General features: G+C 30.5%; 3 protein-coding genes across 4 annotated transcripts; 2 read left to right on the top strand and 1 right to left on the bottom strand.

The window, feature by feature from the left end:
* Positions 1-266: 266 nt before the first annotated feature.
* On the top strand, positions 267-2,351 carry LOC113518307 (uncharacterized). Its single transcript, XM_026903167.3, has 2 exons — positions 267-527; positions 1,616-2,351. The coding sequence occupies exons 1-2, from the start codon at positions 467-469 to the stop codon at positions 2,056-2,058; spliced, it is 504 nt and encodes a 167-aa protein (XP_026758968.2). The 5' UTR covers positions 267-466; the 3' UTR covers positions 2,059-2,351.
* Positions 2,352-4,186: 1,835 nt separating this feature from the next.
* Positions 4,187-7,253, bottom strand: LOC113518341 (low molecular weight phosphotyrosine protein phosphatase-like). The gene is made up of 4 exons (XM_026903216.2): positions 6,970-7,253; positions 6,504-6,691; positions 5,979-6,140; positions 4,187-4,465 (listed from the first exon to the last, which is right to left on the bottom strand). Exons 1-4 carry the CDS (start codon positions 7,007-7,009, stop codon positions 4,373-4,375), a joined length of 483 nt encoding a protein of 160 aa, XP_026759017.1. The 5' UTR covers positions 7,010-7,253; the 3' UTR covers positions 4,187-4,372.
* A 3,499-nt stretch (positions 7,254-10,752) lies between these two features.
* LOC113518455 (alpha/beta hydrolase domain-containing protein 17B) lies at positions 10,753-14,301 on the top strand. Of its 2 annotated transcripts, none has more exons than XR_003402282.3 (4): positions 10,753-11,550; positions 13,321-13,453; positions 13,939-14,074; positions 14,163-14,301. XR_003402282.3 is itself a non-coding variant. In XM_026903387.3 (4 exons), the coding sequence occupies exons 1-3, from the start codon at positions 10,904-10,906 to the stop codon at positions 14,020-14,022; spliced, it is 864 nt and encodes a 287-aa protein (XP_026759188.1). In that variant the 5' UTR covers positions 10,753-10,903; the 3' UTR covers positions 14,023-14,056; positions 14,163-14,301. The 2 variants fall into 2 exon arrangements, 1 of the variants encoding a protein (XP_026759188.1); XM_026903387.3 differs by having other exon boundaries at positions 13,939-14,056.
* The last annotated feature ends 350 nt before the right edge of the window (positions 14,302-14,651 follow it).

The following is a 14,651-nucleotide window of genomic DNA, read 5'->3' as shown; positions in this document are numbered from 1 at the left end:
TTGACTCTAAGGGACCATTTCTGAAAACCTATCTCTAAAATTAAAAATGTAATATCACAGTCAAATAAAGATATTCTAAGAGACAATACGAACTAAATTTTTAGTCACGATTATTATAAATTTAGTTCATGATGGTTCATTTAATAGTATGTTAAGAGGTACTTTAGAGAAATGGCTTCGCAGAATCAGTCCCAATATGAATTTATAAAAAAAATTTGAAATTTGGAAAAAATAAAAAATCGTATCTGGCAACGTTGTTTGTTTTGCACGCAATACACACAAGATAACAGTATCTAGATTAGAAAAATAAATCAAAAAGACTAGTGATTAAAGTAACTTTATTATTTTGGAAAAAATAATACTGCGGCTACTACCTATATACCTGCTTTTTTTCTCACTCTTGGTCCAAAAACTCTTCAAAGTATCTTTGTATAATAAGCAAGAGAAGCTTTTCAAAATTGTAATTATGAAAATGCAACATATCAAAACGTTACAAGAAATGTTGGACAGTGACGATGAATTGCCAAGTAAGTCATTGTACATAATTTTTACTAATTAAGTCATTGTTAAATATTTTATATCTTTATAGCAAGTCTAATTATAAATAACTTCCCTTTATAATGGGAACTAATTAAGTTACCTACTTTCTTAAATAACATTAGTAATTAGACAAAAACTATTAAGTATATACAAATATTGCACAATTCCTTAATAGGTACCTATTTGCTTCATTTCATATTTATCATTAATTTTAGCACAAATTTTATTTAATTTGGACAAATAGATATACTTCTTACATCATCTATAAATATAAAATACTATCTCCGTGGCGTTATGGTAGGCACTTTGTTTTGCTTAAGATTAAGAGTCCAAGTGTTTGATTCTCAATCAAGTCAATTTAGAAAATGAACTTTTCTAAATTGGCTCCAGTCTGGGTGTTTTAGATCGTCTCCAATGTTCATGGCCTGATTCCTCATAACACAGGGTATCCTAGCTGAAAAACCAGGCAATTGGTGTAATTGTATGGCATTTATAATTATTAATAAAGTATCTAAGCAATATAAAGTTTACTTAGTGATATTGCATTGACTATGGCAAAAGTATTGAGAAAAAAATAATGTATTGCTTTGTTATCTGTGACTGTGATATTATATCCTTAATATATATGGATGAAAGAATTTTTAAAATTGGTGATTTTTTTTAGAGTATATTCACAACAAAAACATTAAAAAATCAAGTCTCCTTTTTCTAATTTTGGGTTATATATGATATACCAACAAAGGTAGGTAGAATAACAGTAAACATAGTAGTAATAATAAACTTACCTCTTGAACTTATCTTTTAATTAGAAAGAAAAAAAAGTAATAGTATCACTAAAAGGTATGAAACAATATTATAGCATGACTGATATAATAAGTACTCCCTTATTCCAGTATGGTCGTGTTTTTTGTGTAATTTTCCACTTTCTAATTAATGGGCAACATATTCCATTCCTATTATATAATTTCTTTTTGTACGTTATTTGTCATCAACTTAAGTGCCTCTTCATTATGTAGGTAATTATACTATATTACAATTTTACACTGTCCCATATTTATATTTTATATTGTTTTAGATAATTACCATGAAATACCAGAAGTACCTGCATATAAAATGGATGGTCGTTTTGAACCCATAAAATTTCCATGGTTGAGCAGATCCAAAGACAAACAATCAGTGAAAAAGTGGAATGGGAACACTCTGTATTCAAATTTAAATGAAGATACAGTTTATAAACAAACTAAAGGACTTAAACCAGGTGAAAAAGCTTTGGTCGCCAAGGTAGTACTGAGTGAAGAGGACTTATATTGTTTAAAATGCGTTGAAACAGTCAACTCTGACGAAACATTTCTTTGGTTATTAAATTTTCTAATATATAAAGACATGCAATCAAATTACAAATACTATAAAACGTGTTTAGTGGATGTATATGTTTGTGACAGTATTGAGAATTATACATCAAAAGACAATATTAATAAGAAATTTTATTTTGAATTTAAAATAGATAATAAGCAATGATATGTTCAAGATAAACTTCATAACTAAAATGTAATTTTAGATATATTTGAAGGTGCTTGAAATATTTGAAACGACAAAATATCACATATAAGTACCTGCAAAACACAAAGGTGCTTCTTATCCAAAGTTTTTTTATAAGCTATTATACGTGTCATTGTAATATCTATTATTGGTATCTTGATAAGATACAAAATTGTTTACACTAGTTTTAGCCAATGTATTTTATTAATATAATTTTGTTGTGTTATTTACTTATGTACCTATATTTGATAAATATTATTTTATACATAAAATCATGGCTTTTTATTCAGAATGTTCAACATTTTCAAAAACTTGGGTGATATATTCAAATTTTTGATACATTCAAAATTATTTTATGGATACAAATTAGAGAGCATGTAAGTTATAACAAATTATGAATATGGCCAAGAACTCTGCAGAATAATTGGTATTCTGTGTATAGCCAAATATACTGTTTGCTGCTTATATAAAAAAAATATAAACATTCTTAACAATATCTATACTTATATATATGACTGTTGACAGCCCAATTTAATATAAATGACCATAACAACATAGATTTTTCAGAGAGGCACTGACATACAAAATCAAATATGAACACAGTAACTCATTACAAACAATAAGAATTGGCCATGCCAAATTTAGACAGGAAAAGCCTTGAATTAATTTCAAGGTATAATAACGAGCCATTGCCTCTTAAATACACATACACTATAAGGGTCATAGACAACCTTCTGCACTACAGCTATTGTAATGCTGAAGAATTGACTGCTCACATATAATCCTGAAATATAAAGAAGTAAAAAAAAATGTCTTCCAATATTCACAAGCCTTCAAAAAAGTGAGGTAACTCCATGAAGACTGTCTACTTTTTTTGTAATGGGTGAAAATGGTATGGTAACCCCGCCTACGCTAACGGGATACGCTGGCGGAGCACCAGTGAAGGGTGATAGATGAGAATGAAAACAGGCCAGTTAGCCCATCATAATGAATTTATCAGGAATTAACCATGATAGTTTCCAGAGAGAACTGTGAGGAGGTCGACCTGGTAGCAATGGGATTAATGTGGTTAGTAATAGTAGTAGCTAGTAATGTGATAAATGATAGGCTAAATGTAGAATAGGTGTCCAATTACAAACTGGTATTTATCAAATGTATTATCTGATATTACATACCAAATATCTCACAAATCTACAAGATACGGGGAATTATAGCTAAGGTTATAGGGGAAATTTTAGTTACAAAAGAATAAACCGTACAAACAATATGTTGTTCATAAGGATAATTGAATGCAGAAATTCAAAGTTACGAGGGATACACTGAAAATTTTTAGAACTGGCTACTTGAAAGCAATATAATAAAAAAAATTGTAAAAATTTTGAAAATGGAACTTTTTACGAATAATATTGAGTATATAATTTATTCGTTTGTCATTTGTTTTACGGTTTGGCGGCAAATTGAAAATAGTCTGTGTAACGTTATCATGAACTTAACACGAGAAAATTTTCGTGCAATGATTTTTTATGAGTTTCGATGTCATCTAAGCCAACAGGAAAGTTATGATAAACTACGATTGGCCTTTCAAGATGAAGCCCCGTCTCATGCCACTGTTTACAACTGGTTTAATGAATTTAAACGTGGTCGCACTAATCTTACCGATGATGTGCGTGAGGGACGGCCTTCTACGGCGATAACTAAAGATAACATCAGTGTTGTGCGGCGTATGATAGACTGACAAAAGAGTGACCTATCAGCAGATTCGGGCAAGCATAGGGATTAGTATGAGTCAAGTGCACAAAATCCTCCATGAACATTTGGCGGTCAGGAAGCTTTGTGCCCAGTTATCCAACCTCATAATTTGACCGAGGATCAAAAACTCCGTCGTATTGATTAGTGTCATGAAATACATGAAAGATTTAACGGAGGTGACTCAAATTCTGTGTTTGACATAATTACGGGAGACGAAAGCTGGATTTACTGTTATGATCCCAAAACTAAAAGACAGTCAGCTCAGTGGGTGTTTCCTTTCGAGGAGTTGCCAACTAAAGTGAAGAGAGGTATATATACTTTTTTTTTTTAAGATAGAACTAAAATGAAATTATTCATGTATTAATAATATAATTTATTTAACAATTTAAATTATGTCTTCTTGTAATAATAATAATTAATTAGTATTTATTAATACCAATTTTTTACTATTGTAAAATATAGAAATGTAAATTACTTGTAGTAAGTATGTACTAATACAATATAATTATTACAATTAATTTACATTTCTATATATTTCTGCAAGTTATTTTTCTTCCTTTTGAATATGTTCTAAGAATCCTTTAGAACACCTCACTGATTGTTCATAACATTTTTCAAAACCTTTGGAATCACTATCCTGAAAATAAAAATAATTAATCCTTAACCAAGGGTACAAAAAAAAACAATTCAAATTTCCCTAAGTCAATTTTTTTTACACAATTCTAGTACTTTACCCAAAATGTATATTGCCATTAGCTTTGATTTATAAATAAATACTCTTTATTATTTCCTCCAAAGCATGACAGTAGTAAACTTATTATAGATACGAACTATTGTAAGAAATTACAACACTGAGAAAACAATGGGCTAAAAATTCGGATCTAATTTGTCAAGATCTATCAATAGTTCAACTATAGGAAACCCATCTTTGGGAATTTCAAGAAATCCCCGTCATGCGTCAAAATGCTCATTTGTAGATCTTCATAAGATATGTTTGAATCTCTGGTTCATACTCTAAGCAGACTCATGGTTTGTATTGATTGTCGATTAAATACTGAGCCTTATCAGAAGAATAAAGATTAGGTAGAAGTGACACTCCTGCCAATTCAATAATTATACACTGTTCATAGCTTGGGACAAATTCCTTTAATTCGAGTTTTTTTTTAATGGATGATAATGGAATGGTAACCCCACCCGCGCTATCGGTATACACCGGTGGGGCACCAGTGAAGGATGATGGGTGATGATGAAGTAGGTCAGTTAGCCCATTGTGACAAATTCAACAAGAATTGTTCACAATGGTTTCCAGGGGGAACCACGTGGAGATCGACCTAATAAGCCATATTGCTAGCAATGGGGCTGTCAAACTCCATTGCTAACAATTGCTTTCCCTCCCTTTAATTTGAGTTAGCGCAGTCATGCGCCACTTGGAAAGTATGTTTAATTATAAACTAGATAGATACAAGATGGGTGCTTTTTTTATTTTACCAACATAAAACCAACATTAATGATTTGTTTACTTAGAAATTATTAAAACAATAGTAGGGCTTTTTTACACTTTTTTAATATAGTTATCATTGTCTAATTTTTGGTATGGAGTTTAAAAATAATAAAAAAGACTGTAAATTTAAAACTTTTTAAGGAGGATAACCATTAGTTATAAACTGCATATTATTCAAATTTATCCATATGATCTATAATTGGATTGTGTGCATCATATTACTTCTACTGGTAGGAGGTTGACTTTACATTTGTCTACACGAGGTTGCTGCTTTTGAATCTTTTTCTGTTTTTTTCAATATGATAACAGATTATTTTTCATTATTTTTATATAACAAAGTAATTTATTAAAAGAGTATAAATTTGTAACAAGCCTATTTAAGTAAAAGGAAATAAGATACATTTTATTGCCATTGGTACATTACATTAACAAAGTACATGAGTGTCACCCCTACCCAGATAATTTCATTTTTATTGTTCTTTTAGTTTTATTTATTCATTATATTTTGGTTATTTTTTTTACTCTTATAGTATTATGTACATTCAATAACAATTAGCCAAATTAATACAGCCGTTTTAGAAGATGTGCAATGAACTGCTTTTCAAAGTTTCAATATTTACATTAATTAAACAAATATATAAATACTTACATAATAAGGATCTCTAATAATACGATCACCCTGTGGATCAAAATCTCCAAACAGCAGTAGTTTTGCCTTACTATCCTTTGGTGCTCTCTTATTGAGATCCTTCATATTTGCCTCATCCATGCCAAATATATAATCATAATAGTTAAAATCTGCTGCTGTTATCTAAAAAATACATATTATTGTGTTAAGAAGACTATTAAAATAATATTTACAGTATAAACTATATTTTCCAAACTTACCACCTTCCTAACAGAAAGTGGAATGGGTAATACCAAGATTATATAAATATGTAATAACATATATATAAGTTTACTTACAAAAGTATAAATGTTTTCACATTTACATAATTAGTTTATTGGTTTTGTGTTCAATTTGTTGTTTCTTACTTATTATTGATTTATTGTCCAATGACAGTGACAAAATTCTAGCACTAGCTGTACACTGGGTATTATTGAAATAAAACATAATTTAGAAATCACAATTGTTGTGGTTGTAGGTATATAAAACACTTGCCTAAGTACTCACTTGTCTCGCATGATTGTTATATGGAACATTGTGTTTTTTTAAGGTATCCAAAGCTCTCCAATCTGGAGGGTTTCCAACATGCCAGCCTCCTATTGCAGCACTATCAATTTCCCATTCATCACCCAAATTTAAATCATTAACAGTTTTTTGGAACACTCCTTCTGCTATTGGAGATCGACAAATATTCCCTAAAAGAAAAAGAAAAATACACACAAGATGAAACAATGTTTTAGAATATTTGTTGGTATGTCTGCGTTTGTTGCGATATTAAAAAAAAACTATTGCATCAAATTGAATGCGCTATTTGCATTTGTAGTCTAATTTAAAATCCCGTGTAGGTATGTATGTAGATTTAACATGATATGCCATTTAGAAGAGGTTACTTCCAAAATTCACGAGTATGACCCGAAGTTTTGAGCAAAAACTAGTAATAAATAAATAATACTTAAAAACTTTATGTACTTACCCAAACAAATAAAAAGCGCTTTTTTCTTAGTGTTAGACATTGCTAAATTAAATGGAACTTGTTTTTTTATTACTTCGTCTGTATAACAACTTAGTTAAAGATAATATTTGACTTAAATTAAGTAGGTAACTTGCATGAACATAAAATATTAAGCGATAAGTAATATCAGTTATTGATATTAGCGATGTGCGACTTTACTATTCTATATCCGACTATTAATTATTCGATTAGTCAATTCATTCGGATAATTCAAATGATATTCGAAATTTTCGAATCCTTCAATTTATTGATTCTACTACAAATTTCATCCGCATCTAATTTTCATCCGACTAATATTTCATTTGACAACCAAGAGTACATAACCAATAGAACATCTACAACAAATTCCATTCGCTGTACGTTTCTACTAATAGCTAAAATCATTAATTAATAATTGTTCATGAGTCAATATGAAAGTAACCAAGTTGATTCGATCGCTTGAATATTCTTTTTTTTTTTTTGTTTTTGTATTTAGTAAAAAGTAGCGACTTTTTACATTTATCGAAGTAAATTTATAGTAATAAATTTTTTTGTTCGTCATCCATTATCATCTATTGGCAAACTAGTGGATACAGGGAAAGGATTTAGTTTTCATTATTAATAGTTTAAACGAAATAACTAATTAGCAAAATCATTTGATTACGACAATTAATATGTTACTAATTATGTAGTAAAATAAAAAAAAAACAGTAATTATTAATTATTTGAATAACAAAATCATTCCGATACATGAACTGCTAGTTAAGGTACATATAAATGTATCACAGAGCAAGTAAAAGTAAGCAGCGACTTTTTATCAACGATACCTAGAAAAAAAAAATTAAATGCATGTTACCTTTTCGAAGTAACACAACAAAACTACAAAAAACAAGAATAAATGAATGTATGTAGTGTTATACCACTATGTATATATACCTCTATCTAATATATCGACAGTTACCATAAAAAAATCTAGCTATTCTATAAAATAACATTTTTAAATCTTACAAGAAATGTGGACAATTTCATTGAATTTTCCTTAAAACAGGCCAATGGCCTACGTAATGGAAAGTGACAATCGCCTGTAGATATAAACAGTACCATGGGCATCACATGGTATATTGTGTCGCCGGTGATACCCAACATACGTTGCTATTTTTGAAGACTAAGCTCTTATGCCTGTACCATGTAATTTCAACAACATTCCCCATAAATTCTCCCTTCAAACCAAAACATAGCCATACAAACACAACTGTTTCATGCCAGAAAGACGAATGGCACATATGCACTTGTTAGATATTTATTTGAAATTATATTAAAGTTCTTAAACATCTTGTCAAAATATGTACCTACATTTATTAACAAAAATTAGCATAACAACTTTAAATATAATAAAATTGTTATTAACTTATTGTTGTTACTGTATGTTTTAGTGCAATAAAGAATATATAATAATAATAATATTAAAATTGTTATTATACCATATTTTGTAATAAATTATTCTTGTAATGTATATAAAACACTAATTTATATTTTAATTGATTTTATAATTATTTATTATCATGATATTTAAATAAAAAGTAATGAATTTGTAAGAACACGTGGTTTTGCTGACTTGTTTACTCCAATTCGGCCGTGTAGATATAAAAGATTGTTATTTGGGTGGGGAGGCACTTCTTCTCCAACCGTTGAACAGAGCGGAGCAACGTAGCAAGAGTGAATAAGTATAGTAAACCACATGGTCATTATATAAAATATAGGTATCACAATTATTGTTGATGGAAGTCCTAAAAAAACTATAGTTAAATAAGTGTCAATAGATTAAAAGAAGTTGGGTATTTATGTTATTTGTTATATATCAAATACAAAGTAAAATAAGTAAATATATGATTTAATAGTATGATATGTAAATTAAATGAACTAAGTGAACTTGTGCTTCTTTTCTATTTATTACTAAGAGGCTTACAACCTTTATATTGTTAAAGGATATATCATATATATTTAAGTTACAATTACGTAATACGTAATAAATACGTAATTAAATTACTATATAAATCTATTACTCTACAGTTATTTATCTAATTTGAGACACTCATATAGACGACTTTTGTGCAATGTCTCCATCTGGAAAAAAAAAATGGAAATATTTAAGAATGGCAGTGTTTTCATACGTTGATCGTAACAAAACTAGTTTTTTTGCTATAAAACTGAATCACTGAAGTTACAAAAAATACATATATACTGAAACATTTTGAAAACCATAGATATATTGAAGTTTAGCAAAGTTTATAATAACAATGGAAACTGTAAAGAAAAATATATATTGTGATAAAGGTCCTGTTAAGTACATACTCAAATTAATAAAAAAAAATTAGTTACATATGAAGAAAATAAATCGAAGATTTCTGCTTGGGAATAGATACAGAGAAAAAGAATCGCAAATGACAAATATGCAAATTATATAAACTGTAAAATATACAATTAAAGCGTAACTATCCATGTCTCAAGAAAAATCTGTTAACAAAGATACAGTCATTCGAGATTCTTGTAAACTTGAACACGAACTTTCAACACTAGATGGGGCGGGTGACAATATTGTATTTTTTTTTACAAAATTTATTTATAGTAAAATGTTATTTCTGATACAGCGCTATGACTCCAACTATCATAGCAATTCAAAATGATCATGATCTGCCATGATTAGCCACGTTTTAGTGACATAGTTTTATACAATAATGGTATTCCAACGATTTTCCTATTGTCGTTGACCTTGTAGGTATTCTTTCTCTAATGACATCTGACATTCAGGAAACTGTATTACCATTTCGAAATTTTTAAATTAAGCTTAATCATTTCTTAGATAAAGGTAGGTACATATTAAAAAAAATGGCGTAATTCAGTAAGATTAACAAAATATTAATTTTATCTTACATCTCCGTACTTCCGCAAAAGAACGCTAACACATAAAATTACATATAAGTAAAGGTATTGGCATTGTTTTTTTTATATCATTTAGAACGGCAAACAAGCTGACGGCCGACTTGATAGAAAGTGGTAACCATCGCCTATAGACGTGCAGTACCATGGACATAACAGAGTAGAGAGTAGAGTGTTTCGCCCATGCTACTCCCCATGCGTTGCCATTCCTGAGGACTCGGGTGCTATTCTTTTGTACCCTGTAAATTCACGCCATATCCCACCCTTCAAACCGTAACACAGCCATGTAAACACAACTGCTTCACGGTAGAAACACAAATGGGACAGAGGTACCCAAGCAATCGACTTTTGTACAAAGTCGATTGCTTGGATACCTGTAGTCTGGTGTTTCTCTCTCCCGCTTCTCAGACTGTCTTCAAACTTAGATGAAATATCAATATTTTGTAAATTAAGAATCCGATTTCACATGGGTAAATAGAATTTTTCAAAATAATATATAATTGTAATCTAAGTATATAATCTAAAATGTTATTAGATGACAAATAAATCCTTACTTTTTATAATTATAGTTTAGATTTTGATAAAAATGAAATGGTTTTAAAAATATTGATAAAAGAAAGAAAATTGCACAGGGAAATTAACAATTATGTAACTTTTAGTGTAGGAATTCATACATTAAACAGTATATAGGTATAGAAAGAGACCGATCTATTTCAATTTGTTTATTTTAGTACTGATTTTTAATTTTGATAATCTAAAATATCAAACTTCAAATCATAAATATTCGATTACTTTTTAAATCGAATCAAAATCGGAAACCCTACTTAACTAAATAGCCGTCATGGCTGAATGAATTGTTGTCGAACTGTCAGTTTTGTAAAATTCTTTTATTTTCTCCATGACCAGTAATTTGTGAGTTGTGGTTCTGTAATGGGTTGTGTTCAGTTATTTTTCTCATGAATACACACATATTTTAACCATGAACGGGTTAAGTTTTAGTGAACTGTGTTGCTTATTTTGTTGTCCGCCATGCCCAGGAAAAATTGCGGCTAAGCTGGCTTTCCTGCCTCCAGAACCCACGTATGCATTCACACCTGATGAAACTGGATCAAAATTCTCTTTAACACTGACTGAACGAGCAGAATGGCAATACTCAGAAAGAGAGAAAGAAAACATCGAAGGCTTCTACTCGAGGACAACTAGAGGCAACAGAATAGCTTGTCTCTTTGTTCGCTGCAGCCCCAACGCGCGCTTCACAATATTATTCTCTCATGGAAACGCCGTAGATCTTGGGCAAATGAGTAGTTTTTACTTAGGGTTAGGTACTAGAATTAACTGTAATATATTCAGCTATGACTATTCTGGGTATGGTGTAAGTGGTGGAAAGCCTTCTGAAAAGAATTTATATGCGGATATAGATGCTGCGTGGCAGGCTTTGCGGACACGCTATGGCATCAGTCCAGAGAACATAATATTATATGGACAAAGCATTGGAACAGTGCCTACTGTAGACCTCGCTGCACGGTATGAAGTGGGAGCAGTTGTTTTGCATTCGCCTCTCATGTCCGGCATGCGTGTAGCTTTTCCAAATACTAAAAGGACATGGTTCTTTGATGCTTTTCCAAGGTAAGTTCTATTGGATTTTATAGTAAATTTACAATGTATTTACTATATATTTCTAATATAAGACATAATTCCTTAGGACTATTCATTAAAAGTATATTCCTGTTATATAATTATATATTACTAATATAAGTATACATAACAATATTAAAACTCTTGATATATGATTTCCATATAGAATAATGGAAACATGTAAGATACTCGAAAAGTTATGTGATCAAAATTCTGGTCAAAGTAGTTTCTTGTTTGTTATATAAGTCAATGTGTGAATCAGTGGCTTCGATTAAGTATTAAAGTTATTATATTTATTTATCTTTCATTATCACATTATGTACACAACATTAAATTTTTATCAATGTTTTGTATTCTAGCTAGATACCTTATCTTATTAATAGGACCCTCACTTTGATCAACAATGTCATATAATTTGATTGTTTTTAATAAGTAGGTAAGAAAATTATATTTTGTTATTTTATTTACTAAATTTGTTTCTTATTCTCTTACCACAGATTGATTGAAAAATTACTTGGCAATCTGTTATTTCATATTTTTTTGTTGGTATGTTAATGTCCTAGAATAGATAGAGTTATAAAATATCCCTTGGGTATTGTTAAGAGACTTAATGTCTCACACATTTTATGTGAATAATAAATTTGGTTTTGGTAAATGTAAGACTTGACTTGTCTATATTTACATAAGTATTTTTAATGATAAATAGATTCAAATCAGTGTAGTCTGTCTTATAAAGTTAATCATGTCAACAGATCATTGATCCTTAACAATTATATATTGTTGTATTTTATTTATATGATACCTAATATTGATATCAACTTTCAATTATAATGTGAATAGAGGTGATAAAATATTGATAATACATAAATATTATGTTTAAAGTAGTTTATTGGTTTTGTCTCATTATTTGAGGTGGAGGTGTATTACATATACAATAAATGTTATAATAAATTTAAATTGATTTCCTCCTTATAGATGCACAATATTTCAAGAGATATTTTTTAACAATATTTATTTGAACTTTTCATTTAGTATATGTAATGATTTATGCACATAAAAAACTTGGTGATATAATACACAAACATGCATAGTGTTTTCAACTGCATTACTTCAACTGTTACACTTTCACTACATAGTTGATTACTGGAGCTTGTATGAATAAGTATGTACTAAGTACTTACATAGTTCAGTCATAAAACCAGATATAATGTAGGTAGACTAGCTAATCAAATAATTATATCCTAAAATTTTATACTTTTATTTATACCTAGATATTTTGATGTATGAATTTTTATAAGAACTGAAATAATCATATAGAAATTGTCTCTATTTCTATCAGTATATCATGTTCATTCTCATTTTCCTTGCTTTTATTTCATTATTTTTGGAATTGGCACAGTGTAGTTTCCTTTTGCATTGACCCTTGTCCAACATGTTTTTTATTTGTTTTTTTTTAATCAAATTTTTGTTGAAGGTCTAGTACACTTGAGTGACTATGCCAGCCTCATAGGGATTGTCTAAAAGTCAGTTTGTCAGTCCATCAGGGACACCTGACCCAAAAAAAATGTCATTTTATTTATTGTTGTATTATGTATAACCGATTAGTTGATGGAAATCTTAAAATTTCTCTGTTTAGATTTTTTTCAAATTAGTTATATGCGTATCACATTAAGTATATGATATATTCAAAATTGCAAGGTCAACCTTTATTTTAAATTCATATTTCTAAAAACTTTTATTCTTATTTTTTATATTTTTCAGTATCGACAAAATTCCCAAGGTCACATCTCCAGTCCTTGTTATTCATGGAACTGAAGATGAAGTGATTGACTTCTCCCACGGTTTAGCCATATATGAGCGCTGCCCGAGAGCTGTTGAACCATTATGGGTTGAGGTAGGATTATAAATTTATAATATTTTAAATTAGATGAAATTTTAAATTAGTTCATATTTTATGCTTTTTAACACAAAATTAGAAACAAGTTGGATTTTTTTTTTTCTAAATTATGTTCAATTATTAAAAAATTATAAAAAAATCACATATATCAACTGTATCAATCAGCCTTAGATGGGGGGACAAACTAGGTATGCTGAGGTTGACCCAGCATATTAATACATTTATAAATTAATGTTATGTGAATTAGTATATTATTGCATTTTTTCAATTCATTATATAAAAAAGATCATTATTATTGATTAATTGTAGAAAAGTAATTGAAGGTGACTATAACTTATTTACAATATTTATATTGCCTTGAAATATTTAGTGTGGATGAAATGATTTTGGAAGCTTGTTATTTGCAAGTAATTACTTAAATGTTTTACTAATATATACAAGAAATATATCCCACACTAAATAATTGAAATCTCATTTTTCAGGGCGCAGGACACAATGATGTCGAGCTTTTCAATCAATATTTAGAAAGATTGAAACGTTTCGTTTCAGTAGAGTTGCTCAACTGACAAAGACTGCCGGCCACGGGCCAGACAACTCAAGGTACCAATGTTTTTCCACGTGCGTATTTTACCCGAAAATTTTCCTTTTCATAGATTTTGTATTCACTTTATAATACTAGTAGAAATGACAATTTGTTTTTTCACAGGTGAAGACCAAAATCCTGCTTCAACATTAAGCTCTGGTACGTCAAGTTCAGCGACAGAAAGACTCCTCTAGCTAGCGGGGGCCGGGCCTAGTCGGGCCGGCCCCAATAAAAATTCAACGAATGCAAACGGCTCCGTCAGTCCGCATAATTATAGAGAAATTGATAAAAAAATAGACAATAACGATATCGGATCTAAAGAAACCAAAAGTCCTAAACCCGCAGTTCACAATATCAGCATAAACGTAACGGATACAGACTCGCCCGCGTGTGTCCGCCGCCGCATCCACCTGCGCTCGCTCAGTGACGTGACGCCCGCCAGTCGAGCGCTGGCGCCGCGCGCGCGCTCGCACTCCGAGCGGCCGCGCGCGTCCGCCGCGCCCTCTGCCGCCGCCTCGCCCGCGCCCTCCCCCTCGCACCCGCCCCTCGCGCCCCTCGCGCCCCTCGCGCCCCTCGCACCCCTAGCGCCGCTCCCGCGAGCCGTGCGCAGCG

The sequence above is a fragment of the Galleria mellonella genome, unplaced genomic scaffold (genome assembly GCF_026898425.1).
Source record: "Galleria mellonella isolate WM207_F2 unplaced genomic scaffold, CSIRO_AGI_GalMel_v1 utg132, whole genome shotgun sequence".
In the NCBI taxonomy this organism is placed as follows: Eukaryota; Metazoa; Arthropoda; class Insecta; order Lepidoptera; family Pyralidae; genus Galleria; species Galleria mellonella.
This window is presented reverse-complemented; position numbering and strand designations above follow the sequence as displayed.

What these genes read in the sequence shown, in the direction of transcription:
- LOC113518455 (XM_026903387.3), top strand. Translation starts at nt 10,904, where the DNA reads ATGAACGGGTTAAGTTTTAGTGAACTGTGTTGCTTATTTTGTTGTCCG. An exon ending in TTCTTTGATGCTTTTCCAAG is followed by an intron (nt 11,551 to 13,320) that starts GTAAGTTCTATT and finishes TATATTTTTCAG; the next exon opens with TATCGACAAAATTCCCAAGG. An exon ending in TTGAACCATTATGGGTTGAG is followed by an intron (nt 13,454 to 13,938) that starts GTAGGATTATAA and finishes CTCATTTTTCAG; the next exon opens with GGCGCAGGACACAATGATGT.
- LOC113518341 (XM_026903216.2), bottom strand. Translation starts at nt 7,009, where the DNA reads ATGTCTAACACTAAGAAAAAAGCGCTTTTTATTTGTTTGG. An exon ending in AGCGCTTTTTATTTGTTTGG is followed by an intron (nt 6,692 to 6,969) that starts GTAAGTACATAA and finishes TTTTTCTTTTAG; the next exon opens with GGAATATTTGTCGATCTCCA. An exon ending in ATAACAATCATGCGAGACAA is followed by an intron (nt 6,141 to 6,503) that starts GTGAGTACTTAG and finishes TGTATTTTTTAG; the next exon opens with ATAACAGCAGCAGATTTTAA.
- LOC113518307 (XM_026903167.3), top strand. Translation starts at nt 467, where the DNA reads ATGAAAATGCAACATATCAAAACGTTACAAGAAATGTTGGACAGTGAC. An exon ending in CAGTGACGATGAATTGCCAA is followed by an intron (nt 528 to 1,615) that starts GTAAGTCATTGT and finishes ATATTGTTTTAG; the next exon opens with ATAATTACCATGAAATACCA.